We start from the raw sequence: 27,930 nt of genomic DNA, 5'->3' as shown, positions 1-27,930 counted from the left end.
TGGACTCTTGAGCAGCCAGGTGAGTGGCCTTGTCCCTTCGTCCATGGGACAGCGAGGAGTGAAATCCAAACCCTGCTCTCATGTGGCAAAAGAGGATTCACAAGGTTTCTGCAGACAGGTGTGGGTACAAACTGTATCCAACTGTGTGAGCACGCACCCAGCTGCACCAGCAGTGAGACAGCTGAGGGAGGACCCTGGGTCCCTGGCTCCCTGCTGAGGTTAAGGAGATCTAGTTCTGTGGCTGGTGGCTCAGAGTGAAATTATACCATATGCTTGGTGAGTTCTGCAATTTCAGGCCTGGTACATTCCCCACTGGACAAGAGCAGGCCCCTCCTTAAGCAAATCCTCTGACACGGGGGGCTCCCAGGACCTCCAGCCTCCGGGGACACACATGGAGGCAGCAGGGCCACAGTGGGTCCATGGGACTCATTAGGCAGAGTTCTGAATTAAGAGACTTGTGTTCAAAACCGAATTTCTTTTCGTTTGCTTACAACGTATATCTGCATGCCAGCCTGGCATCCGGCCGGAGTGCAGAAAGTCTATAGCAGTCACGGACCCTGAACAGGAGAGAGGTAAGAAAGAAGAAGAGGGTGCAGGTGGCTTCCTGTGGAAACATCTTGTGCATTAGCTCTTAATAAGAACCACTGCAAGACCGGTCTATGACCCGGACTCAAGCTGGCTCACACTGACTGCTGGCTAACCACTTGGGCTCACGAGGAGTAACACTGGTTTATGGTGTTGGGAATTATTTTTTTAACACTGTTTGGTGTGACACAGGAGCAGCACCTGGCCGAGTGAGGCTGGCATATGGCGAGGTGTGAGAAGGGGGGGGATCTGGACACAGTCAAATCCCACAGCAAAGGCCAAAAAGCTGCTGCAGAGATGGGAACGGAGGGGGGGGGGCTCATCTGTTCCTGGGGAGCAGCGCCTCCCCCACATGGAAAAGGGCCTTCCGGGCCTTTGGAAATCTGAGCAGTCATGCCCAGAAATCAATGGCCAACTGCATCTGCTGTGCCAGCCTGGCTCCCGCAGGACGGAGGGGAGCAGCCAGCCACATGGCCATCACCTTCCCAGGTCGCCCGCTCTCCTCTCTCCCACCCCCCTGCACTGCCGTGGCCTTGGCGAGCTCCCCTCAGCAGCAAGACTGTGGCCTGATGCCCTCTGAGTTGTGGGATGAGAGTGACCCCAAACCCAATGGGTGGATTTATCCCAGGGGAGACTTGTCCAGGCCTTCGGGTTGGTACTGACAGATCCCCAAAGTGTGAGCAGACAAGGTTAATAGCAGCCAGTGCTGAGTGCACCTAACCCGGCAGACTGCGCTTAACATTGCAGCCTGCGTCCCTCCAGCCTCCTCGGGTGCTGGGGGCAGCAGGCCAGCCTGTTTTAGCCCTCAGAAAACTGGCCAGCGTCAAGGGACTTGGCTCCTTGGAAGTGGCCATAACCTAGGGGATTTCTCAGGGCACGGCGCTGGGGACAAGAGAGGGCTCCTGGCAGCTGGAGGAATTCGCCTTGGCCTCCCCATGGGCAGCCTGGGCCCCACGCCCAGCTGCAGCAGAGTGCAGTGTGGGGAGGAGCTGGGGCAGCAGCTGGCCCAGTGCTAGCCCTTCGAAGCGGGACACGGTGGGCACCAGGCTGCCAGGCAGAAGACCAGGACTCTGTTGCTGTGACTGCCACTGACCTGACTTGCCAAGTGACCTGGGCCAAGCCACCAGCTCTCCCGCCGGAACTGCCCCTTGGCGACAGGAGAAGGGTGCTGCTGTTACTGAACTGAAGCCCAGGAGCTCATCACCCCATGGAGGAAGGCCGGAGCCCCCAGCCATGATACGTGGGGCCTGCCTGCATGTTAACAGTGAGCTGCTGAGACTTCCCTTGCAGCACGGGCGGTCCTGGCTGCCACACTTGCAGCCTGGCCCACGGCCCCTGAGAGTGCCAGGAGGGGAGGGAGCTGAGCATGGGCAAGAGAGGGAGAGGGCAGGTGATACTGCAGGTACCCCTGGCGGTGAGCAGGACTGGGATCCACACTGTCCTCGGCACCCAAACACCCAGCGCTGCGCTGCAGGCAGGAGTGAGTCATCGCCAGCCACGGGCCTGGAGACAGCGACCCAGGCGCCAGGGCTCGGCTCGGAGCGGGGAAGCGACTGACTGTTAAGTGCTGAAGGAACAGACTCACCAAAGCATTCCAGAGAACTCCTCTAACCCTGGTGCTCGCGCACGCATGGCTTCTCCTGGAGCAACCCCTGCCAGTACCGGGGAGCTTACAACACACCAACACTGCCACGTATTCAGAGCATCCCAGCACACGAACACAGAGCCCCATATGCCTCCTGCTTCAGGCTCTACTCTGCCCCCAGACCCAGCAGCTCACGGCAGCCGTACAAGGAGAAGCACAAACCAGAAAGACTCAAAATAAGAGGCAAAGCTTATTTCCGCACCCACTGCTTAACTCCTCCTTGGCCGTCCCCAGCATGGCTAATCGGGTGTTCCCATTGCAGCCACTCCAGCGTCCCTCTTTCTGTGCCAGGCAGCAGCCCCCCGGCCTCCCGTTGCGCCTGATCTGAACAATCGCCAACAGCTTGAAACAATCTGAACATCACCGTCTCTCCCGCTTCCTCAGTAACATCTCTGGGGAATGCAGCCTGACCACAGGCCAGACATTGCTGCACAGCTGGGGCTCCCCTTTGTCTTCGCACGGACCCTCCTCACCTAGTTTCTCACTGGAAGGAGCGGGGGACACTGCAGCTGCACTCAGGAATCAGCTACCCCATCCAGACACTTGGTGTCACATTAAGCCATGTGGGAACCTCACCAGCCCTCGTTTCTAGCCGCAGGGGATGCAGTAATGGGGACTTTTCAATACCACTTGTACGACCACGTACACTGAGCAAACCAGAGGGTGGTGCCGGAATTCCGCCAGGTTGGAATGCGTGCCGACGTTTTGCTGACCTGTAGCTTCATTTGAGAGCAGCAGCCGCTCAGCTAGTCAGACTATGCGGGACCATGCCTGCCTCTGTGTTTGTGCAGTGCCCAGCACACAGCTGCGCTCCGGGCCAAACCCGCATGGTGCTGTGAGTTCATGCTAGAACACCATGAAGTTTCAGATTTAAATAGCTGAATCCATGACATTTAAGATTTAAAAAATCCTAGGACCATGAAATTTACCAAAATGGACCGTGATTTTGGTAGGGTCCTACCCATGGAGATAACAGCCTGGCCCTGCCTCCCCCAGTGGTGTGAGGGTAGGTACAGGAGCGACTGCCAGGTGCCCCGGCACTATGCTGCTGGGGCCACAGAAGTGCCCTAGAGCGATAGAATCGGAGGTGTGCAGTGACTCCACGCACAGCGGCAGCCGTACCACGACTCTCAGTCGGACGCAGGGCAGCAGGAACAGCCTGTTGCCTCTCTGATCGCCACCACAGGTGTGGAATGGAGCAGCAGGAAGTCACCCCATTCCTTCCGTTAGCGGCTGGGAGGATGTAATCGCTCCCCACATCACATTAGACAAGCGGGGGGACTGGAGGGTGTTCCACAAGCCAGGGTTAGGAAGTTACCTGTTGTTTTCAGGTGCTTATTGCACTGCTTCAGGGCATTAGCTTTATTCACCGATGAGACAGCTTGGTCTCTCAGCCAGCTGCCTGGGCAGTCAGGGCTTGGGGTGAAGTGGGCACGGCCGTGTGTTCACAACAGTACAGAGTCTTTCACACACTAGTTGCAATGGACAGGCTCAGCGGATGCCCCAAGCCCATCTTGGACCTAACCACCAGAGCATTACTGTCCCACTGCTTGCTTCCAAAGCGAAGCGAATCCGTGCCGGCTCGCAGCGAGCCCTGGCAGGGTGGGGCCACGTGTAGAGTTCAGCTAACGTTAGTCCAATCCCAACGCAGAAGGTAAAATCCGGAGCACTAGAAAACAACCATTGTGCGGAGGCTGCAGAACGCAGAGCACACGACAAGCCAACAGAAGCCTGTCTCCTCCCAGAGCATGGGGCAGCCTTCGTTCCCTGGTTCAGAGGAGGAACTCAGCAGCTGGCGCAGTGGCTGGCTAATTCCTCACAGTTAGTATGAGAATAACCGAGACTGACTGGCTCCACAGCATTGAGACAAATGTCTTTTCCATAAATAAACGTACCCTGGACGTTAATGGAGAAAACTGATGTGAGCCTGGTTCTCCAAGGAGCTCTACTGCCGGCAGAGATGGTGGGCTCAGCGTACACGGTACCCTCTCAAAGTCACGGGACTAGCTCCAGCAGCCTGGCTTAGGAAGCAATTCCAGCAAGAGTGGCTGCTTTCCGGTTTGACACGGACGACACCAGCAAGAAAGAAAAGCTCTTCGAGTGCAAGAAAAGCTCACAGAGCAGCAGATCACCAAGGGGTCCCGCCAGCTAGACATACATCTGAGTCCAGGCTCCAGCCACTCTGTCTTGCAAAAGATACTTATGTTCTAGTGCAGTGGTTAAATATAGAGAGAGAGAGAGAGAGAGAGAGAGAGAGCGCGCGCGCTATCTCATAGAACTGGAAGGGACCCTGAAAGGTCATTGAGTCCAGCCCCCTGCCTTCACTAGCAGGACCAAGTACTGATTTTGCCCCAGATCCCTAAGTGGCCCCCTCAAGGATTGAACTCACAACCCTGGGTTTAGCAGGCCAGTGCTCAAACCACTGAGCTATCCCTCCCCCTCAAACGTTTGTATTAGTGACCCCTTTCACACAGCAAACCTATGAGTGCAACCCCCCCTTATAAATTAAAAACACTTTAAAAATATTGAACACCATTATAAATGCTGGAGGCAAAGCAGGGCTTGGGGTGGAGGCTGACAGCTCACGACCCCTCATGTAATAACCTCATGACCCCCTGAGGGGTCATGATCCCCAGTTTGAGAACCCCTGTTCTATTGGAAGTGTCAGAGGTAGAACCACCTCAGCAACACACCTATGGCCCATAGCCACTTATCGTCAGTCTATTTTCATCATGAGTTAAAGCAGCAAGCAAGAAACCTTGATTTAAAGAATTTAATCTTGTTTTGCATTCATACTTTTTATTTTCCTAAAGAAAGGTGGATTCTCATTGATTGGTATATCCATTAAAACACATTGATTTGCAATTAAATATAACCTTTACACTAAATGTGGTGTTTCATTTTGCTTACCAGGAGGATATACTGTGATGGGTTGGATCACAGAAACCCCCTTGGGAGCTGCCACCCGATGTGCAAAGACTACCATTTATAAGCACCCCCTCCCCATAAAGCCTTATGGGGTACACTGTCACATACACTATAGCTGTACACATGTATTTAAGCAATTATATCTAGCTTAACATATATTTATTCAGATTCTTAATTTTACATTTTTTATTACATTAGAAAATCTTTTTTACTAGGTGATTTTTTGTTTTTTTTTTACTCATGATTTGTGTCATGCTCTATTTGGATGGAAATTCAAATTCAATAAAAAATGCACAAAGCCAGCATTTTAAAGTAAATAAACCTTAAATAAAACGACCTTAAATGTGCTGGATACATAAGAACAAATAAGTAAGTTTTTCAGAACATGTTAAAACCAAGTGACTTATTAAACAATGCAAATATTATTTGTAGTTAACAAGTTTAACTGATTGGTCCTGGTCACCATGTCCTTCAAGCATTTAAAACTAACAGATCTCATCCTCTCACACCTACTTTTTATTCATAGATTGGAAGAGGAAAACAAAACTTTCCTGCTTTTTCAATCCCAATCAGTTTCTTAGCTTGGAATAAACTAGCCATTGAACTGAACTAGTTGAATAAACTGAAATGAAAAAAATCTCTATTTGCACAGTGCTGTCAAAACCTGGGTTAGCTATTCAAACTCGGATTGCAGGTGCTGAGCCAGTGACTTCCAACAGTTCAGTGGTTTGATTATCTTTAAAACTTCAGACAGCAAATGTGTATTGCTTGAATATTAATTATTTGCATTAAACTGAAATGATTTTAATAGACTATAGTAAGTTAAGGCCTTAAAGGCTGTCAATTTCAAATTTAATGTTAAATAAGTTTTTTTTTAAATATTTAATTTAAATTTTTAAAATCTGATTTAAATTAAAAATTCATTTGTAAGTAAGAAGCCACGGATTCTTGTTCACCCTGCCAGAGGTGCGGCAGGGCGGGGACCACAGGTCCCAGCTTATGATGATCCTTTGTGGCCTGAGCAAAGCCACATTGCCTGCTGGGCTCTGCAGCGTCAAGCAGGCAGTCACATTTGTGTATTAAAAAGAAGGCTGGCTACCACCTGGTCCATTTTAAGCAAGTTCAGTGCCTGCCTTGGGCACATGCTAAACGTCTTACACAGCAACAGGGCAAGAGACATAAGTAGGGCAATTCCTTTACACAATCAGGTGAATGGCAAAGAGCATCAAATGTGAAGAGATGTTTTTAAACAGAGAAAATCTGTTTCAGAGATGCTAACACCATAGAGCTCTGGGCCCTGAATCAGCCAACACATTTTCAGCCAGACTAGCCTCTTGAGATGAGGCTTTTCCCTACAGCTGACAACACTGAAGCCCAGGTCGTTCCCAGAGAGAGCCAGCCCCCTGCACTCTGCTCTCTGGAGATGCACTGAGGAGCTTGCACAGATCTTGTGGTGCAGTGTAAGTTTGCACACAGCGAACCAGCAGCTTAAACAGGATGAGCGTTTGAGTTTTACAAATGACACCAAAAAGCCTTCGCCATCAACGACCAGTGAACAGCCCTGGGATTTCAAGACTGTCAGATCTTCCCAGGAGTCAGCCAATTGCAAAGTGTCAGCCTCAGGAAGAGCTCCGGATCAGTAATGGCCTGTGAAGCCATGTCACATTAGACCCCTGAGAGAGACACAGGCCTTCAGCCACCAGGGAAAACAAAATGCCGACTGATCCCACCGCGTGGAACTGACCCACGGTACTACCACAGCCTGCTGCACACCCAGTCATTTACCCCTGGCCCAGAGATCCTGAACGCCATTTATCCCGGCAAAGGTGGGACACTTCAATACTTACAAACCAAATGAGATTGTAAGCTCCTTAGGCAATGAGAAAGTAATTTGTGTTGTGCCCAGCACAACAAGGCCCCAGTCCTGACCCGAGCCTAGGCACTTCCACAATATACCAAGCTGCCATTTGAAGTGTGATGCCTTCTTTGGGGGATTTAGTATAGACGCAGCGGACACGTCCTATAAGCAGGAATAGAAAGGGCTCCTTTCAGATTTGCATCCTTAAAGAACAGAGACACTTCCCCACCTTCCTAGTCACAGAATACAACTTTGGACTCATTTGCTAATTACAAAACCCCAACAAAGAGAGGGGGCGGCGGCAGCAGTTTGTAATCTGGGCAACTAGGTTAACGATTCAGTCACCTGATTTATGGTAAATGCTCTCCCCAACATCTTTAGCACCCCGTGTTTCCAGCTTTGGGTACACTGGCAGGGTAAAGAGAGGTCTTTTGGTTAAATGACCGGCAACGCAATCTGTTAGCTGGTCATCTTGGAGGGCTCAATCAAACCATCACGTGAAGGGACCCTGTCACAGAACACGGAGCCCGGTCCGGCCAGGAAATATTTTCCTTGGCACGTCTGATGACTGACAGGCCTCGGAGACCTACACACACATGAACTAACCAATGCTGGAGCAGCTGTCCCCACAGTGCAGCATCCCCCGATCACAGATGCTCTCTTACTGGGACAGCACCCTGAGCCAGTCGGGTAGCCGGAGTGCTGGATGACCTGGTGCCCCAAGTGGTCGCACTGAGACAATGGGTGCTGTGCTCCGCCCCCTCGGCCAGGAACAAAAAGAGGGACTAGGATTCGGCCCAACTAAACCCAATAACTAAGCGCTTCTCTCTAGCACCTCCTGGCTGAACAGCTTCAGACATTAGTTGCTCCACCTTCCCACGAGCAGCTACCCCATTCTCCCAGGTGAGGGCATTGACGTGAGTTGCCCAGGCCGGCCAGCCAGCCCAAAGCAGACGAACTCCCGGGTCTCATGACTCCCAGTCCAGCACACTCAGCGTGGAGAGCTGGAGCGAAGCGCTGCTCTCTTCACAGTCTCAACCACAGGTTTTAAGCAGACTTCCGTGCCCCACTTCAGCCCTCCCGACTCCTACCTCTGCCCAGCCCTCCCAGCCTGCGAGGCTCACGAGCTCCGGACACCTCTGAGCAAGTCCGACACCCAGCCCCGCCACAGACCTCTCATTCACAGCCAAGTGAGCCATGTGTTTCCTGGCACCAGTCAGCGGGACTTTATGAACTTCCTTCTCTTGCTGCTAATTTTCAGCATGACGGGACAGGGAACAGCACAACACTCCCGAGTTTAGCTCCCCTCCGACAAAAACGTGAAACCACGTCCCTGATTTCTCACTACTGGAAGCTGTGGGAGCGAGTGCCGAAAGCTAGGAGGTTCGGCAGATCCCTTGAATGCTTACCAGTACAATATGAATCCTTGCTTAGAAAGGCAGTCTCACAAGCTGCGTAAAGAACACTGCTCAGAGCGTGATAGCCTGCTCTGTGCTAGGCCTAGTCTACAGCTTAGCAGGATGGAGAGATGCTCGGCTAGTCCAGGGATGGGAGCCAAACTAAACATTGAGAGCGATTTGAAACTCAACATGATTTCCAGCCCCCATGCTGCTCAGCGTGAGGGTCTCCGGTTTAGAAAGCCCCTCAGACCTGCGGAGTTGACAATAAAACATTTTAACCATCCAGGCCATATGGAACTACTTTAACGGCAGGGAAGAATTTCTGGATGCGGCTGGCCTGTTGTAATCAACCTCAACATCTGGAAATTCCTTTAAAGCCCATCAGGCTAACTTTTTAAGACATACACTGCATCCAAACCAGAACTTTAGGAGGAAAAAGAGGAACAAAAATCTTCTCTGCACCCAGAACCATACTGATCTGGCTAGTCTACGGCCAACTATCACTGGATCACAACACAACTCTACCATGGGAGAGATGGCTGCTGCACCAGGTGAACAGCTCCATCCCAGCGATAGGGAAACCAATCCTCTGGGTGACAGACTAGCTAGACAGGCCAGGCAGGCATTAGACTAGCAACAGAAGGGGCAGGGTACTGGGGTAAACACAGGACAAACCCAAGCCGGTGGCCCAGACTCAAGGTGTCAAGGGACACAGAATAAATTCTTTGATCACCAGTACAGCAATGCTGGAAGCCTGGTTAAACAAGAGGAATTAGAAATGCTCATTGATGTATGAAATTTGAGACAACTAGTATTGCTGAGCGGTGCTGAGAGGAGTCACATAACTGGAATGTTAAAATCACTGGCCACATCCTACCTAGAGAAAAAGGAGGGCCCTGAAACTCAATGCCCCTTCTCCACGGGCTGGGCCGGTAAACCTCCAAGTACTTAGAGCGGGTGTATCCTCTGCACATATTAGCTGTGATGCTCGTCAGAGTCACATGGACCCCCCAAGAGGATATGTAGACTCAGGAGACTGCTGTCATCTCTCTGCTCCCTCCGCTGGTCTGACAATCACAGCACCAGGCCTCCTAGGAAGGCAACACGCAGGAGAAGCTGGGCTGGAGCAAACGGCTGACATCTCCATCACAAGGCATTGGCTCTGCGGCCCCCAGTGGGCAATGTCTTTTAAAAACAGGCTCTGAGTGTACGGCTGAGAAGCCAGCTACATCTTCAGCCAGAGTTTAAAACAAAAATCACAACCACCAAACAGTCTTAGGCCTGGTCTACACCAGGGAGTTAGGTTGGTATAACAACATCGCTCAGGGGTGTGAAAATCACCCCCCCGAACGACAGTTAAACCGGCCTAACCCCTGGTTTAGAGAGGTCAACAGGAGAATTCTCCCATCCCCATGGCTACTCCCTCTCAGGGAAGTGGAGTAGCTACACGGGTGGGAGAAGCCGTCCTGTCGGCATAGGTAGCCTCTCCAGTGAAGCACTGCAGCATTTTAAGTGCAGACAGGCCCTTAGTTCCCATCAGTCTCTTCCAAGCTGCTCATTAAGAGATGCTGTACCCAATGTTTTTCCATGTCTCTCTACCCGCCTCATGCCCAGGATCTGTACCGAAGAACGGCTGTGCAGCCGTAAGCTGAATTTCGAACCAATTATTACAATAAAAAGAGAACAAAGCAATTATAGTTTCATGCCTGTAAACTGATCGCTGAAGACAAGGCTGAGGCAACCCACCCAGTAACGGTCATGGAAAGAGCTGGCCTCCGGAAGGGTTCCGAGAGGAATTCCTTCAATACCACACTCAGCAGGGAAGCACAGGCAGTCTCCACTGCACATGGTTAACATCACAAAACAGGCAGCCGTTGCTCTCACATGCTCTCCTTCACTGCTGCATGATAACTCCCCCTCCAACTGTAACAATTGCCTCCAAAGAGCATTTCAATGCTGATCCTGTTACATAGAGCAACCTGAACACAAAAACCCTGCAGGAACCTTGGAGCAGGGAATGCACCTCCAGGAACCCCCTCACTGATGCAATCTGAGCTACTCGCCCTTACCTTGCAGAGCTCTCTGCCCCAGCCACCCCTCAGCACCTGTTCCGTAGTATTCCTCCCCGCAAACGGTACCCGCTTCCTCCACCTCCCTTCTCCAGGCAATCTTCCATGCTGTAAGGGCTGAGGCATTTTTCTTTAGTAAGCAGAAGCAGCCACATTAGGGCAGCAGCAGCCATGAGCTAAGAAGCAGAGAGTCACATCCTCACCTTCCATCTAAATTGCATCAAAACAATGTTCCCGCCACGGGAATCGGGACAAGCGATGCAGGAAGTGCGGCTATGCCAACGAGACACTACCCCACGTCCTGTGTAACTGCAAGTCCCATTCCGGAGCCTGGCAGCTGCAACACAACACCAGCCAAGATCACCCAGTCAGAGCCATCCCACCACCCATAGGGAAGGCTGCCGTAAACTCCGCCATCCCCGGAACCGACAGCCAACCGTGACCGGACATCATCATCACTGACGAGGACCGGAAGGAGATCATCATGGTGGATGTCACAGTGCTCTTCGAGAACAGGACCCCAGCCTTCCGCAACACCCGAGCTCGAAAGCTGGAGAAATATGCCCCTCTATCCAACACCTTGAGAGCTAAGGGTTACCAGGTTCAGACAGAAGCGTTGATCATTGGAGCCCTGGGCACATGGGACCCCAATAACGAGCCAGTGTTGCGGGAATGCGGAATCGGTCAATGTTACGCTCGGCTGATGTGGCAATTTGTGGTGTCGGACGCCATCAGATGGTCAAGAGACATCTACCTAGAACACATCACCGGACATCGGCAATACCGGGAGGGAGGACCTGGAGTGCCGATGAGAAGTGCAGTGGGGAAAGTAACTGAAATACTTCCCTCACGGATTGTATTCTAAATGGACAACATACCCTAAATGCGCAATTACTGGGAAACAATCTTCGCTCATTGTTATATTTTGCTTTCCACAACCACTTTGTACAACTTTTCATGAGTGATGTACCCGAATGCTTAGATGCTAATATCAAAACTGTATTCTTAAATTTAGTCACCTAAATTTGGGTTATTGCTGATTATGCACTCTATGTATCATATGACTTTTAAAAACAAACTTTGTATTTGTGGACAATCTAAGCACTATCCCCAGATGTACAGACACACTTTTCTTAACCTGTGTACTATACAACATTTTAACATTAGCTTTAATAAATTTTTTTAATTGGACTGTTAGAAAGGCTCCTGTCCTAATAGTACCCACCCACCATCAGATAAAGAGACAGATCTTAAGATTTTTAAAGAAAACTTTGATAGTGTTCTCTCTGGCAAGAAACCACTTATCAACCATTGTGATTGTGAAATCTCTACTTCTATTGTTTGGCCTTTACGGTCCCCACTTCTGTAGGGTCTGTCTCATTCTTTAATTGGTTCTGTCTGTTGCGTAACTAATTTTTTACAATATTTAAATCAACTAAGATGGTGGGATGTGATTGGTTAAAGAAATGTTTTGTAATAGGCTAGGATTGGGGGGAAATACTGGTTTGTAGGACTTCAGTTTACAATGATTGGTTACGGGACAGCTAAGCAGGACCCAAGTTTAACTATATTAACTGGGGTCCAAAAGGAACTCCAGGACACAGCTCCAAGATCAGAGCTGCCAGACCTCAACACGCTGCCAGCCACTCTGCGCAGAAGCTGGAGGAGCCCAGGACGACCTGATCCTGACTGGCCACCAGGAAAGGTTCATCTGCCGTATTGGCAGTGGTGCGCATTGTATGCTTAGCGTGTGTATTCTGTCTGGTAACTGTTAATAAATAGAGGTTAAGGATATTACTGTGTAAGGCTCGTTCACTGGTAAAAGGCCCCGCAAACCCGCAGAAGATTATGCCCTGAGCCTACGGAAGGGTAAAAGTGAGGTGCCCTAGAGTGTGCAGGTAACAACGCCACCCCATGTATGGCGTGACCTCCAAAATCAGCGTGCCAAGCCCTGACCCTTTCCCCATTCAGATCTCTCCTACAGACTCCCTTCCCTCTTCAAAAGCCACAGAGACTAACCCGGCTCAATCTCACATTGCTTCCAGGAGAGCATTTCAATCTAAGCCAACGGCATCCTTCGTGTCCCTGCACATCTCATCTTTGCCCGCAAGACGACATACTGAGCAGGGGACTCTCTCCCTGTCTCCGGATGCATGCTGCATGGCAGAACATAGGGTGGCACCCTAAGGACGAACAGCTATGGAAGTAACATTCCGGCAAATCCACCATAACGAAGAGAAAAGCCAAAGGGAGACAAGGAGGGGAGGTTATACGCGTCTGCCAGACCAACTGGCCAGCAGCTGCACTGTGCAGCAGCCTGGCATGACAGCGGAGCCTGGCAGCCCGGTGAGAACAGTTACAAGTGCCCCAACCTGTCACAACAGCGTGAACGATCAGAGAAAATGTTTCCCCCGTTGGCAGTGTGCAGGGCCCACACGAGGGCTTGGTGAGATGCCCACAGGGAGAGAGGACCACAATATACAAAGGCTTTGTGATGCAGTTCCCATTCCCAAAGCTGACCAGAGATGACTAATCCCCACATCCTCCTGATGCTTTCCTCAGGCATCCCCAAGCAGGGAGGCAAAGGAACAGGTCATTGGGGGTTAACGGCTAATTAAACAAATCTCCTTGAAGAGATCCCATTTGCTGGGGCTGCTCACTGCTAACCCACAGCAGACAGACAGTTTTAACGGGCAATGCATTATTATTTCACAGCCCAGACCAACACCCAGCGAAACCTCCAGCTGCACAGGGGAGCTTGTCTCACAGCCAAGGATTTGCTACGCAGCAGAACAGCCACAGCTCGTGTCCCATGGAAAGGCAACCCTCTTTCAAACACAGCCAAAGAGCCATCTTGCCCCAGGCTTGGGGGAGAGGGTTCAGACCGAGTGTCTTGGCTCCAGGCAGACAATCTCTGCCTGAGCTGCTAACGATGTTTTTCACTCCACCACGTCACCTGCAAAGGTGTGTGCTGGGGCAGGGAGAAGAGGAGGGTTAAGTAAAATATCGCTTCAGGAGTCTAACGCCTCTGCAGATCTACCAGCCAACAAGAGGAGCTGCCTAAGCAGAACAACTGGCCTCCATCCTGAAACTGTATGTCACTGCTACTGCGTGGGCTGCCCCAGGGCCTGGGCTGCCTCCCAAACCTGCTCTCCATGCTCTCTAAGCCAGCCAAGCCCAGGAAAGGAGGTGCCAAGCATCCCCAGGTCGATGACCATGTTCTCCCAGAGATGCCTCCGGTACACTCAGCCACAGGCATCTTCAGCACTTCGAGCGCAGGAGTGTCTGCCGCGGAGAGAGATTCCCAAGGCATGATCCTGCTTGTCTTCTCCGACACCCAGTTCCTGGGGAAGCTGAGCATGGTCACCCTGCGTGCTGGGAGGCCCAGAAGTGGGATGCCACTGAACACGCAGAGCTTTAGGGCTGGCTTCCTGTTTACACTAACCTGGCAGTGTGAAGCGGGTGCACGTTACCTGAGTGGTTGCAGAGCAGTCTAAAGGGGCAGTGACAGAAATGGAAACCAGGCCGCCAGGGCTCTGCTGAACAAACAGCTAGTTTCCTTCAGGGTTCAGCATCCCAGGTAAGGCAAGAGAAGGGCTGAGAGCTTGCAGGGACCCATGGGTGGCCGTACTCTCCCCTCAAAAGGTTCTCTCGATCACACAGCAGATCCCAAAACTTGCAGCATGCAGGCCTGAGTGTCTTCCTCTGGCAGCTGTTCTCATTACTGCCTTCCACCTTAATCCAGTGCCAGGCCTCCAACCCGCTATAGAGAAGGACAGTGAATGCGTTCGGCTTCCAGGAGCAGAGAACTGAGGAACAGGTACATACTAATATAGGGCTGATGGTAGCTGATACAGTCTTAATAACGTACAACTTCCAGACAGCACCAATCTGCCCGGCTGACTTTGGCAGGGTCTGGTGCAGCCAATCTCATGGGGAGAGATTGGGAGAAAGTGTTAATTTTGTCCCTCTGAGGCAGACACTTATGCTCTACCTGCTTAAGAGTGATTGGGGTGGCCCGTCCCTCCAGAGTTTGGTCCAGACTCTTAGATGAGCAAAGCAAGACTGGAAAGGACCAACATTTCCAGGCTGGAAGCCTTGCAGTCTCTTAAAACATTTGCTTCTATGTCACTAAGATGGGGAGCATGGGCCTTTCAGATGCTGGCTTGTGGCTTTCTACTCCCAACCTCCAGTCTCAGGAGGACTGGACTCCTCAAAGTGCTTTTGGTGGTACTCGCCTGGTGTCTCCAGAGAAGATCTCCACATGCAGAGCACCCTGGGAGTGAGACGCACCTACTGCGCTGAACCTTGGAGTGACATGATCTGTTTGAAGCACTGGAGGCTTGGACTCTCTTGCAGCACAAACCTCAAGAAGCAAATCGATGTGACAAAGCCACCTGATCCAACACACATGGGGTCTGAAATTCTGAGCTGACTCAGTTCAGCTTTTGCAGAAGCTTTTGTAGTTCAATGCATGGGGCACACAGAGTGCCACTGCGGACACCTCATTAGACTCTTCACAAAGTCCCAGCCAACATGCCCCGTCCCGAAACAGAGGCTGCTTCAGAACTGCCCCAGCCCCACCACAAGCAGATTTCTGCTACACCTCGCAACTCTGATACTTGAGCTCTACTCCCAGCATAAAAGAAGGGGGCTTCTTCAAGGGCTTCTGCACTGACTTATGAACCAAATCAAGCTGCTTCAGAGGAGGTGATGTATAGCCAAACGTGCTACCTTCAGCCCTGACAGCCTGACGAGATCACTGCAGATCCAGATGCCCTATGTTCCGCTCTTCCCAAGGCAAAACTTACAGCCAGCATGTCAAGCTAATGTGATGCCAATTTTTAAAAAGGGCTCCAGAGGTGACCCCAGCAACGACAGGCCGGTAAGCCTGACTTCAGTACCAGGCAGACTGGTTGAAATTATAGTAAAGAACAAAATTGTCAAACATATAGATGAACATAATTTGTTGGGGAAATGTCAACATGATTTTTGTAAAGGGAAATCATGCCTCACCAATCTACTAGAATTCCTTGAGGGGGTCAACAAGCATGTGGACAAGGGGGATTCAGTGGATATAATGTACTTAGATTTTCAGAAAGCCTTTGACAAGGTCCCTCAGAAAGGCTCTTAAGCAAAGTAAGCACTCATGGGATAAGAGGGAAGGTTCTCTCATGGATTGGTAACTGGTTAAAAGATAGGAAACAAAGGGTAGGAATAAATGGTCAGTTTTCAGAACGGAGAGAGGTAAATAGGGGTGTCCCCCCGGGGTCTGTACTGGGACCCGTCCTATTCAACATATTCATAAATGGATCTGGAAAAAGGGGTAAACAGTGAGGTAGCAAAATATGCAGATGATACAAAACTACTCAAGATAGTTAAGTCCCAAGCAGACTGCAAAGAGCTACAAAAGGATCTCACAACAAAATAGCAGATGAAATTCAATGTTGATAAATGCAAAGTAGTGCACATTGGAAAACATAATCCCAACTATACATATAAAATGATGGGTCTAAATTAGCTGTTACCACTCAAGAAAGAGATCTTGGAGTCATTGTGGATAGTTCTCTGAAAACATCCACTCAATGTGCAGCGGCAGTCAAAAAAGCGAACAGAATGTTGGGACTCATTAAGAAAGGGTATGGAACGGCTGCCATATGAGGAGAAATTAATAAGACTGGACTGTTCAGCTTGGAAAAGAGACGACTAAGGGGGGATATGATAGAGGTTTATAAAATCATGACTGGTGTGGAGAAAGTAAATAAGGAAGTGTTATTTACTCCTTCTTATAACACACCAACTAGGGGTCACCAAATGATATTAATAGGCAGCAGGTTCAAAACAAACAAAAGGAAGTATTTTTTCACACAATGCACCGTCAATCTGTGGAACTCCTTGCCAGAGTATGTTCTGAAGGCCAAGACTAAAACAGGTTTCAAAAAAGAACTAGATAAGTTCATGGAGGATAGGTCCATCAATGGCTATTAGCCAGGATGGACAGGGATGGTGTCCGTAGCCTCTGTTTGTCAGAAGCTGGGAATGGGTGACAGAGGATGGATCACTTGATGATTACCTGTTCTGTTCATTCCCCCTGGGGCACCTGGCATTGGCCACTGTCAGAAAACAGGATACTGGGCTAGGTGGACCTTTGATCTGACCCAGTATGGCCATTCTTATATTCTCATGTCATTTTGCTTTTGGTCTCTGATTCTTGAGGTCACTGTCCTGTTTCAGCTCTGCTGTGGATAAGCCTGAAAGTGGGGCGAGGAGACACGACAAAAAACGGTGACAGGAAAAGACAAGACCAGATACCAAGTGAAACCAGAATTGGTGTGAGGGCCCCAGAAGAAACATGAACGTTCCAGATGGGATAACATGTATCCTGTGTTTTAAACAAGGACTTTGCAATGATCTCAGGAAATAAACAGTCACCAGAAAGGAAAATGGAGGAAGTGGAGGAAGATGCTGCATAAAGGGCAGTCAGAGAGTACAGCACCTCACTCTCTGCAGGAGCCTCCCACAGCCCAAGGGGGCAGGCGTGTACCTTCTGCCGGTGAGGCAGTCTACTGGCCCGGAACCTCCCTGTGGAGCGTTGCTAGCCTGCTGAGAAAGCACAGAGCCTACAGGATAAAGCTACTTGACTTGCCTGCAGAGAAACCAGGGTTTGTACCCAAGTGAATCAAGATCAATACCTTGTACATCAAACCAGGATGTGCCCATTAAGTCGCCTCCTTTTAGTTCACATAAAAGGATGAGCGCTGAAAAATGCTTTTGGTTATTCAAAGCCAGCTCGAACGCTGCACGGTGCGAACACCCCAGAACATAACGACAGTGACACACACAATTTCACAACTGCACAGTTCTGGCCAATTGTTTAACGTTCTCCTGTTCATGCAGAACTGCCTCACTGGGAGACAATGGGAAAATCAGAACCAAGCCAATAAAGCAGCCCAGGGGTTACCTCCAGCAAATGAGAACTGTGGCCAGCTGGAGCATGGAAACTTCTGCTACAAGGCTGGAAAGACAAAAGGGAAAGAGAAGGGAAGAGAAAGGGGACAGGAAGCATGAATGCAATGCCTGTGAATCAATCCAAATGTTTCATCTGGCTGGCTGTGCTGTCTTGCGATCTGTCAGCAGAGGAGCGGATGGACCACAAGCACGCACAGAGTGCAAGCATGGGCAGAGGAACCGGCAGCCATCTGCTGCCAGGACCCTTAGCCGCTCTTTTAATGTGATAACGAGAAAATCTGTCCGTGCTGGAAAGTACGTCTGTCCAGAGCCCTAGTCTAAAAGCACATGAACAGTGAATCTGAGCACAGCACCTTCCTCCAACTGAGCAGCAGCCCCATTTAGCTACATCAGCTCTGTCTTCTGGGGAATACAGTGCGGTGCTGGTCCTCAGGCACATTTGAAACTAGGCCAAGAGGAACCTAATTTGAGACTATCGTGTGTCGCTGAGAACGCTTTGCACTGATTAAAAGGGGCTGTTTCCTCTGTGTTCTTGTCAGGTCAGTAACTTCCTGGAGTCTTATAATGTGCATTAGGCAAGGAAGGTTTAGCTACATGCACAACAACAAACACACACACAGCTGCATCTCCCTGGAAGGAGGGGGCAGGGAGAGACGAGGCTGCTACCTGTCCCATTTCCAGTCTCGCTCTGGGTCCGTTTGCAGCCCCCTGCTGCTAGGGTCCAGGTCTGGAACCACGCCACGCTCCATGCTTCACAGATAAGTCAACTGCACAAAGAGCTGACAAGCAAAGGGGCCAATGGGGCTATGAAGGGAGCAGCTACTAGTCTTCTGGAAAAGAATGTCCTTCACCAATCTGCTGCACTTCTCCAGCTTTTAAATCGGTGCCACTGAGAAGCAGGCTGGGTTAACGGGCAGGCAAGGCCAGAGATCAGTATAAAAAACAGGCAGAACCCCCCCTCCGCCCCCAATCCATTCAGGCTCTCTCTAGCTATCATAAAGCAGCTGAAAAGGGCAATTCCCTACCCCATTCTGCACCTCACCTTTAAAATAACCCAGCTGTTCCTGGTTGAGCCATCAAGGACATTCAGAATGTAAACATGCCAATTAGCTGTGACACTTGTCAAACACAGAGACGCCAGGCCAATCTAACTCTTCCATGCTTGAGGCGGTAAATGTAACCTTTGTTTTCAATTCCCCACCTCCGGAACGCGGATTTTAAATGACTATTTTATTTACGGCTCCCCCCGAAGTCATGGATATGTAGCTTAGTGGTTTGAGCATTGGCCTGCTAAACCCAGGGTTGTGAGTTCAATCCTTGAGGGGGCCATTTGGGGATTTAGTTGGGGATTGGTCCTGCTCTGAGCAGGGGGTTGGACTAGATGACCTCCTGAGGTCTCTTCCAACCCTGATATTCTATGACTTCTATGACTCTATTTACAACTGTAACTCTCACGTAACGACACGTCTGGAAATGTAGTGCTAGGGTCAGGCAGGCTTAACGGGAAACCAGAAGGACCCATCTGGCTGCTCCTCAGAGAGGGTTACAGGGCCTTGGAGAAAAGCCTCTTCCACTTGCAGAGATTCCAAAAGGAGACTTCCGGATCTCGGTGACAGCTGCAGGGATTCGCCACTGAATTCCTGCACACAGCTGCTCCATTGTACCTTGGCTGCGAGCAACTGCCTCTTCTCTGCTTACCAAACTGAAAATCCAGGGGAGATCAGCTCCCGGATTAACTAGCTGGCTGCTTTTACCCACTGTCGTCACTTCGAAAACTCCAGGCTAGGGGAGGCCATTCAGAACAGCTTGTTGCCGCTCTGACTTTGCAGAGCCATGCTCGCTAAACTCTGAGACCAACTGCCCCGCGTGAACACGGTGCTGGTGAACAGCCTACGCTCAGCTCCAGGCTAGGATGCCTGCAAGTCTCTTGAGTATGTACCAGGCCCTATTTCCTGTCCCTGGTTATTTTGCAGGATACACACCGGAGCACTCGCCACAGAAAGTCTACGTCCCACACTTAAGCAAGAAGCACCATCCACAACAGACACTAGATGCTGGTAGCAGTTCCAGCACGGGATGCTAGGCTGGAGGCTAGAAACACTGATAGAGTTGAACCCGGGAAGTGCTTGGGACACAGAGGGAAGAGAAGCTCACCTCTTGAGAACTTCACTACACTTTTCACGGTTCCCCCACCCCATACAGCTTCTTTCCCTTGCCTGGGCTACGACTCAGATCCTCATGGAAGGCAGGCATCTAAATACCCTCGAGGATCTGGGCCTCAGTCCCTACAGCACAGGAGACCAAACAAAACCTTTCTACCACAAATCCGGGAAGACCCTGATCCCATCAGTCAGTGCCACCTGCCCCAATCCCCTGGGGAACTTGGGACCACGCTTTCCCTTGCTGAAGAGAGGGGAGAGGCAGGATGCAGCTCCTCGAGTGCAATATTCAAACAGAAGCATCCAAGCAACACTACTGATTGGCTTTCTTTGAGCTCTAGAGGGGGAATCCCTCCTCACCAGAGTGGGCTGGCAGCGCGTACAAAGCAGGATACTGGAAGGCACCGGTGAGACCTCCTCTCGAACACTGTGTACAGTTCCGGTCACCCATGTTCAAGAAAGATGCCTGATTGCGGGAATTCTCTCGCCCAACCTATCCCCACGTCCATGTACGAGTACATGATGGAGAGGATCAATAGCTGTCCATTCACCGCCAGGCTTGAGTTCCAGTCTGGACACCCGTGTGAAATGAGCTTCGATAGGTCTCTGTAAATGTGGGACTGCCCACGGGTTTCTCCACTGGTACCTTGCTGATTTGCTAAAGGGCGTCCACATGCTGTCAGGCAGGTTCTACCAGGTCCCCTCTTGTCTGAGGGGTGTAGCTGCGTGGGAGGGCTGGTGAAGAGACATGGTTTCCGGCTGTCCAGCCCCTGAGAGCAGTCCCTTGCAGTGCTCAGGGTCTGGATAAGAGCTAGCTGGCTAAGGGTCAAACAGATAAGGCCAAGGCAATGTGGATTTATCATTATTAAGCATTTCTATTGGGGTAGTGTCCAAAGGCCTCAGGCAGATTTGGGGCCCCACTGTGCAGTGTGCTGCACAAACATGGTGTCCCCTCTACTGGTCACTCTAGCTAGCAACTGACTCTATGAAAGAGTAGCACGGGGCATATAGGAACTGCCAGACTGGGAAAGACCAGAGGGCCACCAAGAGGCAGTGTGTCTTATTAGCTATCCCTTTCTTAATGATTCCCAACATGCTGTTCGCTTTTTTGACTGCTGCTGCACGTTGAGCGGATGTTTTCAGAGAACTATCCACAATGACTCCAAGATCCCTCTCTTGAGTGGTAGCAGCTAATTTACAAATTTCTAATCTGCATTGCTTTGCATTTGTCAGTACTGAATTTCACCCACCCTTGTGCTGCCCATTCTCCTCAATTAGTGAGGTCCACTGATGCTCCTCACATCTTCCCTGGTCTAAACTACCCTAGACATAACTGCAAGTTTTCCCCCCCACTGTTCACTGGCTTTTCCTGATCATTAATACAATGGATGCAGTCCAGGTGTCCATGAAGTTATTAGCTCTATCAGCTGCTTTGAGACAACTGATCACAAGAGGCTCCGATGTGCCTGCAGAGCTTGGCAGGAGCGGACAGGGCCGTGTTTCAGTAACTGTTCTTTTTGCCTTGGAAAGTTCATAACAAGTAATTGTGGGGAACTGTCCCTTTTCCTTCAGAGCTCTCCAGCGTGGAGTGCTGCAGGGAGCTGCTCGGTCCCCCGCCTGTTCCGCATATGGGGGCAGTAGGAGGCGTGAGGTTTTCACTATGCTGACACCCAGTCAATGTATGTCTGTCTCCTCCAATTCAGCCAGGGGGGCTCTAGGCCTCAGCCAGCATCTACTTGAGATTGGGGCACAGATAAGAGTGAGCTGGCTGAAGATTACACTGGGGTGAGGAAGGAGGGAGGAGAAAAACAGCTGGAGGCAATCCCTTTGATCACCAAAGTTCACAACTGGAGGACTCCAGAATCCAGCCACAGCTGGATGGTCATATTACAGCACCAACCCAGACTGCTTTTCACCATCGGCGTCTGGAGATCGAAGCTGGCACAGAAGCCATCACACACGCCCCCATGCTTTGAGATCGACACTGGCTGCCTACTGGTCTCCAGGTGGAGTGTACGGCTAGGACTTAAAGCCTTAAATGAGCAGGGACCTCCCTAACCGAGCATGCCTCTCCCTGTGATAGCCTATCCCAAGGAAAACTGAGCCATGACTCCTTAGCCAGTTTCTGATCTATGACACGGCTTGGTCCTTTGGCCCTGGACTACCTAGTTTCTTCAGGTCTGCTCGACATGCAGCTATTGCACCTGTGTACATTGATTAAGAAAACACCTTAGTTAAAGCAGTACAATTTGGGGGTTAGCCTCTTGCGAGGAACTCTGTCACAGCAGTTTTGAAAGCCTAAATAAATGGTCAGGCAGTTCTCCTTTACCCACTCTCTTCTCTAGACAGTCAAAGATTCTAGCAGATGAGTCAGACACGGTTTGCGTTGCAAAAGCTGTGCTAGTTTGTCCCTATCATATCGTGAACTTCCCGGTTTTAAAATTCTGTTTTTAATGATAATTTCAGCCAACTGATTGGGTACAGCAGTACGGCTCACCTGACCGGAATTCTCCGGGCCTCTCCCAGCAACCCCAGGCAGATAAAAGAAAGGAGGGGCAGGTGTCCTGCTCTTTAGAAATTCACTCATTGCTGGCCCAGAAGAGCCCAAATTTCTAGCCTTTAGCACAGGGCACAAGGGCCCGCCTATTCTCCCTGCCTCTGAGGAAGGGGAGACCGAAGGCATTTCAGAGGGTTTCAGCTCCGTAAAATGCTGTGCTAGTATATTGTTATCTGGTGGTTACTGAGGGAGTGTTACAATAATCCGTTAATTTAATACCAAGGGCACCCGCAGGTTTAGACCATCTTTGTAGCTGGTGTAAATCAGTCTCCGGGGGAGCGATAGCCTATCCCTAAACCCCTGGCCCAGAAAAGCATCACCGAGTAACTCCGCTCAAACCCAGCCCAAGCTGCTGACTGAACTCTCAAGCAGAAAGGCCACCTTTGCGCCACTTGTCAGACAGCTGCGTGCCGCCTTTCCACGCAAACGGAGCAAGCTCTCTCTGCGGGCTTGGAGATGCCAGGATAGAGAGCCAATGGCCTCTACTTTCAAAGCTTACCTTTAGTATCAATCGATTGCTTATAGGGAAAGTTGGGATATGCAACTTCAAATCTGTGTTTGTTTTATTATAGAAATTTAAAAATCTATATTAAAAGCCACAAAATTAGTGAACCGCCAGAGAAGCTAGTATTTCCTGTGCTCATACAATATTTAATAAAAGGATGCTCTACTGCTAAACATTACTGCATTTCCGCCCCTCTAAAAATGGATAAAAGCCATTAGCCGTAGGGATATGCAAACAGGGCACTTTTACAAATCAATAGGTGGGCAGAATGTTTGCCCCAGTACAGTCTGATCGCGAGCCCAGTAACCAATTAACAGGAGAACCAAGCAGAACTGATGCTCAGCGATAGAAATTCACATTAAATCAAGCATTCCTGAAAAACAAGCGCTTCTCTCATTACAGCATCAGCTCATTTGATCACCAGGAGAGCTGGAGAATTAATCATTTCTATTTCAGTAACTAATTTACAAGCAGGAGAAGTATTGAGATTTGTTATGCATTTGGACAACACTCTGTCCTTTCCCATAGAACAGACCCTTTGTAGACCTCTCTGTAATTTTCTGTAGGCATATTGCCAAGCTCTTGGTTTAGATTCAAGGATTCCTGGAACAACTTCTGAAGCTTCTGATTAAAGCAACCAGATTGGTCCAGACACACATTTGGTTAAAAGTGCCTAGACAGGATCAGCCCAACTGAGGCCACGAGGGGACCTTGCTGATATTTCATAGGGGATGAGGAGTGGGTGCACAGACAGACACAGTTTGTTGGTAGGTGAACCGAGCACTGCAGGGGTGTGACCAGTCTCCAGTGTGGCTCACAGGCCGCTCTGGTGAAGGAATACTCACGCCCGGGGCCTGAGGCTCACAGTACCCCAGCTGGGACTTCCCCCTGACCCTACATGTTTAAATAACATTACAGCTTCCTTCTGGGGCCTCCCCAGGTTCCAGCTTTCCAGACTTGTGCTGCCACCTTCTCACGTACACTCAGCAGCACAAACACAACCCCTTCCCATCCCTCCGAATCGCCACTGGTTCCCCAGCTCTTTTCTGGGTGCCACTCCAAACCCCCGTCCTCCAGGTCCTGGCTCCAACCAACCCCACGGGCCCTGTCTCTCTACTTCCTCTTCCGCTCCCTCCCCACAGGTTCTTTTAACGACCCACCATGGTCTCAGCACCAAGCGAGCAGGAGGCCAAAGGCTGCTTTGTTCTCGACATTCCTGCTTTTTCCTCTCTTCCCTGCCCCTCCCTCCCTTTTGCTTATTTACCCCTCCACTTACCCAGCCCCTGCCTCCACAGGGTCCTGAGGAGATGCACTTAGAAGGGAAGGGAGCAGGAAGACAGGGCCAGCTCTGTTCCCTCCTGTGAATGTGTTGGCCCAACCCGCCCTGACCTGAAAGTGACTGCCAGCCCCCCTTCTCTCATAAGCCTTTTTTGCTCTGCACCTCAGTTCCCCATCTGTAAAATGAGGCTAATGCCCCCTCCTCCTAAGTCATGTTTGTGACGTACTCCGTGTAAGAGTGATGCGCACCAGAGAAAAGCCCATGAGGGAATTAATAACTCTGTCTTCAGAGCAGAGGCTAAAAAGTAGCAGTAAATAAGGCCAGGATCACACACCGAACAATAAGAACAGAACAAAATATTGACTGGCTGCTCATCAAGTGAGCACCATCCACTCCACGCACTGAATGAGGCACAGGCTTGTAGAAAACCTGTACTTGATTGGGTAATTAGAGACTGTATCATAATGCATATGGACAAGGGGACTGAGGCTGTACAGGCAACCCTAATTCTGGCATTTACTTATTTTTGAGTGCTTGACTTTGCAATCTGAATAATGTTCTTGCAATGGAGTTTGTGTGTAATTTCACACAGTTTTGGCATGTTCCCCCCGCCTCGTTCACCTCTTCAATCTGCCTTTACAGGAGAGCTACTGTGATCATTCTTGTCACTTTTCTCTGACCCCCTCTAGTTCTGCAATAACCATTTGGAGATGGGGTGGTCAGTACTGCACTGTGCCCAGAAGAGGCCTCACAGCTGATTTATATAACAGTGAATAGTACAAAGAATATGAGAATGCTATCACATTCACAGACACCGACTCCGTGGGTGCTCCGGGGTGCACCGTGTCCCCGCTCCTCTGCCTACCTCCCAACACTTCCCCCCAGCCGCTGCCAAACAGCTGTTTGGCGGCGTGTTGGGAGGGAGGGGGAGAAGCGGGAACTTGGCGTGCTCAGGGGAGGAGGTGGGGAAGAGGCGGGGCCGGGATTTGGGGAAGGGGTTGGAATAAGGGCAGGGACTTTGGAGAAGGGTTGAAATGGGGGCGGGGATGGGAAGAGGTGGGGCAGGGCCACATGGAAGGGGTGGAGTGGGGGCGGGGCCGAAGGCAGAGGAGGGGTCGAGTACCCAGGGGAAAGCGAGGAAATTGGCACCTATGATCACATTCCTTATGCACCAGTATGTTTGCTTTCTGATCTCAGCTGGGCACTGAACAAGGGTCTCCACTGAGCTGTCTCCAGTGACACCTTTTGTGAGTTGATGCAGGGAATTTAGAACCCTGCCAGGTTTACGAGTAGTTTGCATTTTCCCTCTTGTATCCATTACTTCATATTTGTTGACATTGTATTTCATTTGCCACTGTGCTGCCCGTTCACCCAGGTTAATTAGGTCTCTCTGAAGTTCCTCACCGTTCTCTGGTCCTGACTAACAAACCACGCGTCCTCTGCAAATTTTGCTCTCTCTCGATCTCACTCCCCTTACCAGACCAATAAGTAACAGAGGAATTAGTGTGGATCCTTAGGTCACAAGTGTCAACTTTTTGCCATGATGAAAGCTGACCATTTAATCCTACTCATTGCTTCCTGTCTCTTACCCAGCTATTGATCCTGGACAATTCTTTGCCTCTTCCCTTAACTGCTTAGCTTCTTTAGTAGCCTCTTGTGTGGGAACTTATCAAGGCCTTTAGGAAGTCAATAAAATAAACGATGACAACCTATACTGCTTTATCCAGTACTGTACTGACACATTCGAAGAACTCTTCAGATTAGCGAGGCACTATTCTAAGAGTGCAGATGGCAGCGTCAAAGTACCGGACATGGAGGGTTTCGGAAGGTAGAGCTGGGTCCCTCGGGAACACAAGTGTGGGACTATGGAGAGGCCACCCCGAAGGACAGATCCTCACTCTGCCCTTCCTGAGCCAGTTTAGAAGAAACACTCAGACTAAGCAGCTCGCTAAGCTGTGCTATTGTATATCCCAGAGACAGCTATTCAGCCCCCCATTCCGGACTGGGGCTCTGCAGACGGCTTGCGCGCTGCCCTTGGCCCACAGGATGAAGCGCAGAGCCTAGCAGAAAGTTTCTGGGAACTTAAGCATAGGCACACCCATGAAGAGTCCTTTCAGCACTCCCAACCCCCTTCTCTTTCCTCGTCAATACCTTTCAAGGACTTGGGAGCATGCGGAATACTTTAAACACTGCACCTGCGCCTGGTAACTAGCCTGTTTCGTCAGGACTCCATTTCAAAAGTCACAGGAAAAGCAGGAATGTGAATGAAGAAACAGTAACTGATTAGAAACGTCTATTTTCTTTGGCCTAAGCGGATTAGCACAACTCTTTAGCTGCTGGGGGAAACATTTTTCATATTTAGTAGCTGGCCCCTTTCCACTGCAGTCAGCAGTTTAATAAGCATTTGAATGACCTGTCCTCTGCAGTGCTAACCCCATCCTGCTCGCATGAATGTTTCATGAAGGCAGGAAACTCAGAAAATCAATACGGGTGCCTTAACGGTCCTCACTCTTCTCCGCTCTCAGCAAACGTATATCATTCAGCAACGAAAACCACTCCCTTAAAGCAACCCGAAATTGTAAAGCTATTTTCTAGCTTAATTCTAACACCATGCAGCTCATATGCCCCTTAGTGCGTACCACGCTCAAGGTGGTTCGATAACGCCCAGAACTCAGGGGACACCCTGCAGCACAAGTTTGAGATGCTCACTTTACCAGGAACCCAGATGCTCCCTCACAGAGCACTCTTGCCAGAGGGCTGATCACAATTGTATTGCAAGTCCCGGTCTTTCAGGCTCTCTCTTCACTAGGCAAAAAGGATGTGCCCTTATCTTGTGTTAGTAGCACATGGTAACACCCTAGTGAAGACAAGGCAATTTGTAGTTTTCACATAAGTTAAGAACATGCCCTTTTCTTTTTTCCTAGAGAAGAGACACCCAGAGAGAGCCATGAAGCACAAAGAAGGTACAACACACACAGTGTAGAAAGTAACAAAGACACTGGCCACTCAGATCCCAATTGGCTTTTAACTGTGACCTCTCTTACAACAGCCACTTGTTTTGAAGTCAAAGCATTTCTTTGTACTCTTAAGAGACTAACAACCCCAAACAAGAGGACTGTTTGCTGATGGATCTTAAATAATAGGGTATGTGGCTTACACATTAGCTTTACAATAACTCTGCTTTCAACAGCAATGATTAACACTCTGCAAATTACAAACTGAAAGATTGGATACAGTAGCTAACTGGTCTACACCCACCTTTGAGGAGAGAGTCAGTGCTTAGCGGATGACAAGCAGATTCCCAGCTGATGAAGCTTAGGGGATTTGGGTTTCTCTTCTGGATAGAAACATCAAGGAGTCTGGTGGCACCTTAAAGACTAACAGATTTATTTGGGCATAAGCTTTCGTGGGTAAAAACCTCACTGCATCCGAAGAAGTGAGGTTTTTACCCACGAAAGCTTATGCCCAAATAAATCTGTTAGTCTTTAAGGTGCCACCAGACTCCTTGTTGTTTTTGTAGATACAGACTAACACGGCTACCCCCTGATACTCTTCTGGATAGATCTACCAGCAAATGAAGGTGTGATTAAGCAGGCGGGTTAACAACCAGAATACATAACCAGGGTCCCCAGCAGGATTGTTCTCAGAGCTGGAGATAGGCATAAGCAGACTAAACAATTGCTTAGGGCCCCGAGCAGCCCAAGAGGCCCCCCTATTAATTATTAGTATGCGTTGTGGGGGGGAGCCCAAAAATATTCCTGCTTAGGGCCCCCAATGGGCTAGCACATGCTGCAGTCCTTGCTGCCATGTCTTCACTGCTACTGTCACCAGAGGTGGATAGATCACGGTTGGTGCGGGCAGGCTTCCCGTACTACAATCACATTTCATTTGCTGTGCAGACATATCCTTAGTGTAACTGGATTCAGGTCTCATTTTCCCCTTTGGGCAGAGAAAAATGGATCTGATTTGCCAGCAC

At 49.9% G+C, this 27,930-nt stretch overlaps 1 protein-coding gene across 2 annotated transcripts in view; it reads right to left on the bottom strand.

Annotated features, from left to right (window-relative positions):
* PTK7 (protein tyrosine kinase 7 (inactive)) overlaps positions 1-27,930 on the bottom strand; it is an 88,463-nt gene that overhangs the window by 31,540 nt on the left and 28,993 nt on the right. The window contains exon 1 of one of the 2 annotated variants that reach the window (XM_024213913.2): positions 8,190-8,211. The exons of the other annotated variant lie outside the window; for it this stretch is intronic. Within the exon in view, the coding sequence (XP_024069681.2) occupies positions 8,190-8,196 (7 nt within the window). The 5' untranslated portion in view covers positions 8,197-8,211. Of the gene's footprint in view, positions 1-8,189; positions 8,212-27,930 lie in introns of those variants that run through there. 2 annotated transcript variants of the gene reach the window in all.

This window comes from Terrapene carolina, unplaced genomic scaffold (genome assembly GCF_002925995.2).
Source record: "Terrapene carolina triunguis isolate 2854851 unplaced genomic scaffold, T_m_triunguis-2.0 Scaffold132, whole genome shotgun sequence".
In the NCBI taxonomy this organism is placed as follows: domain Eukaryota; kingdom Metazoa; phylum Chordata; order Testudines; family Emydidae; genus Terrapene; species Terrapene triunguis.
The sequence above is the reverse complement of the archived record's forward strand: the minus strand, read 5'-3'. Positions and strand labels throughout refer to the sequence as shown.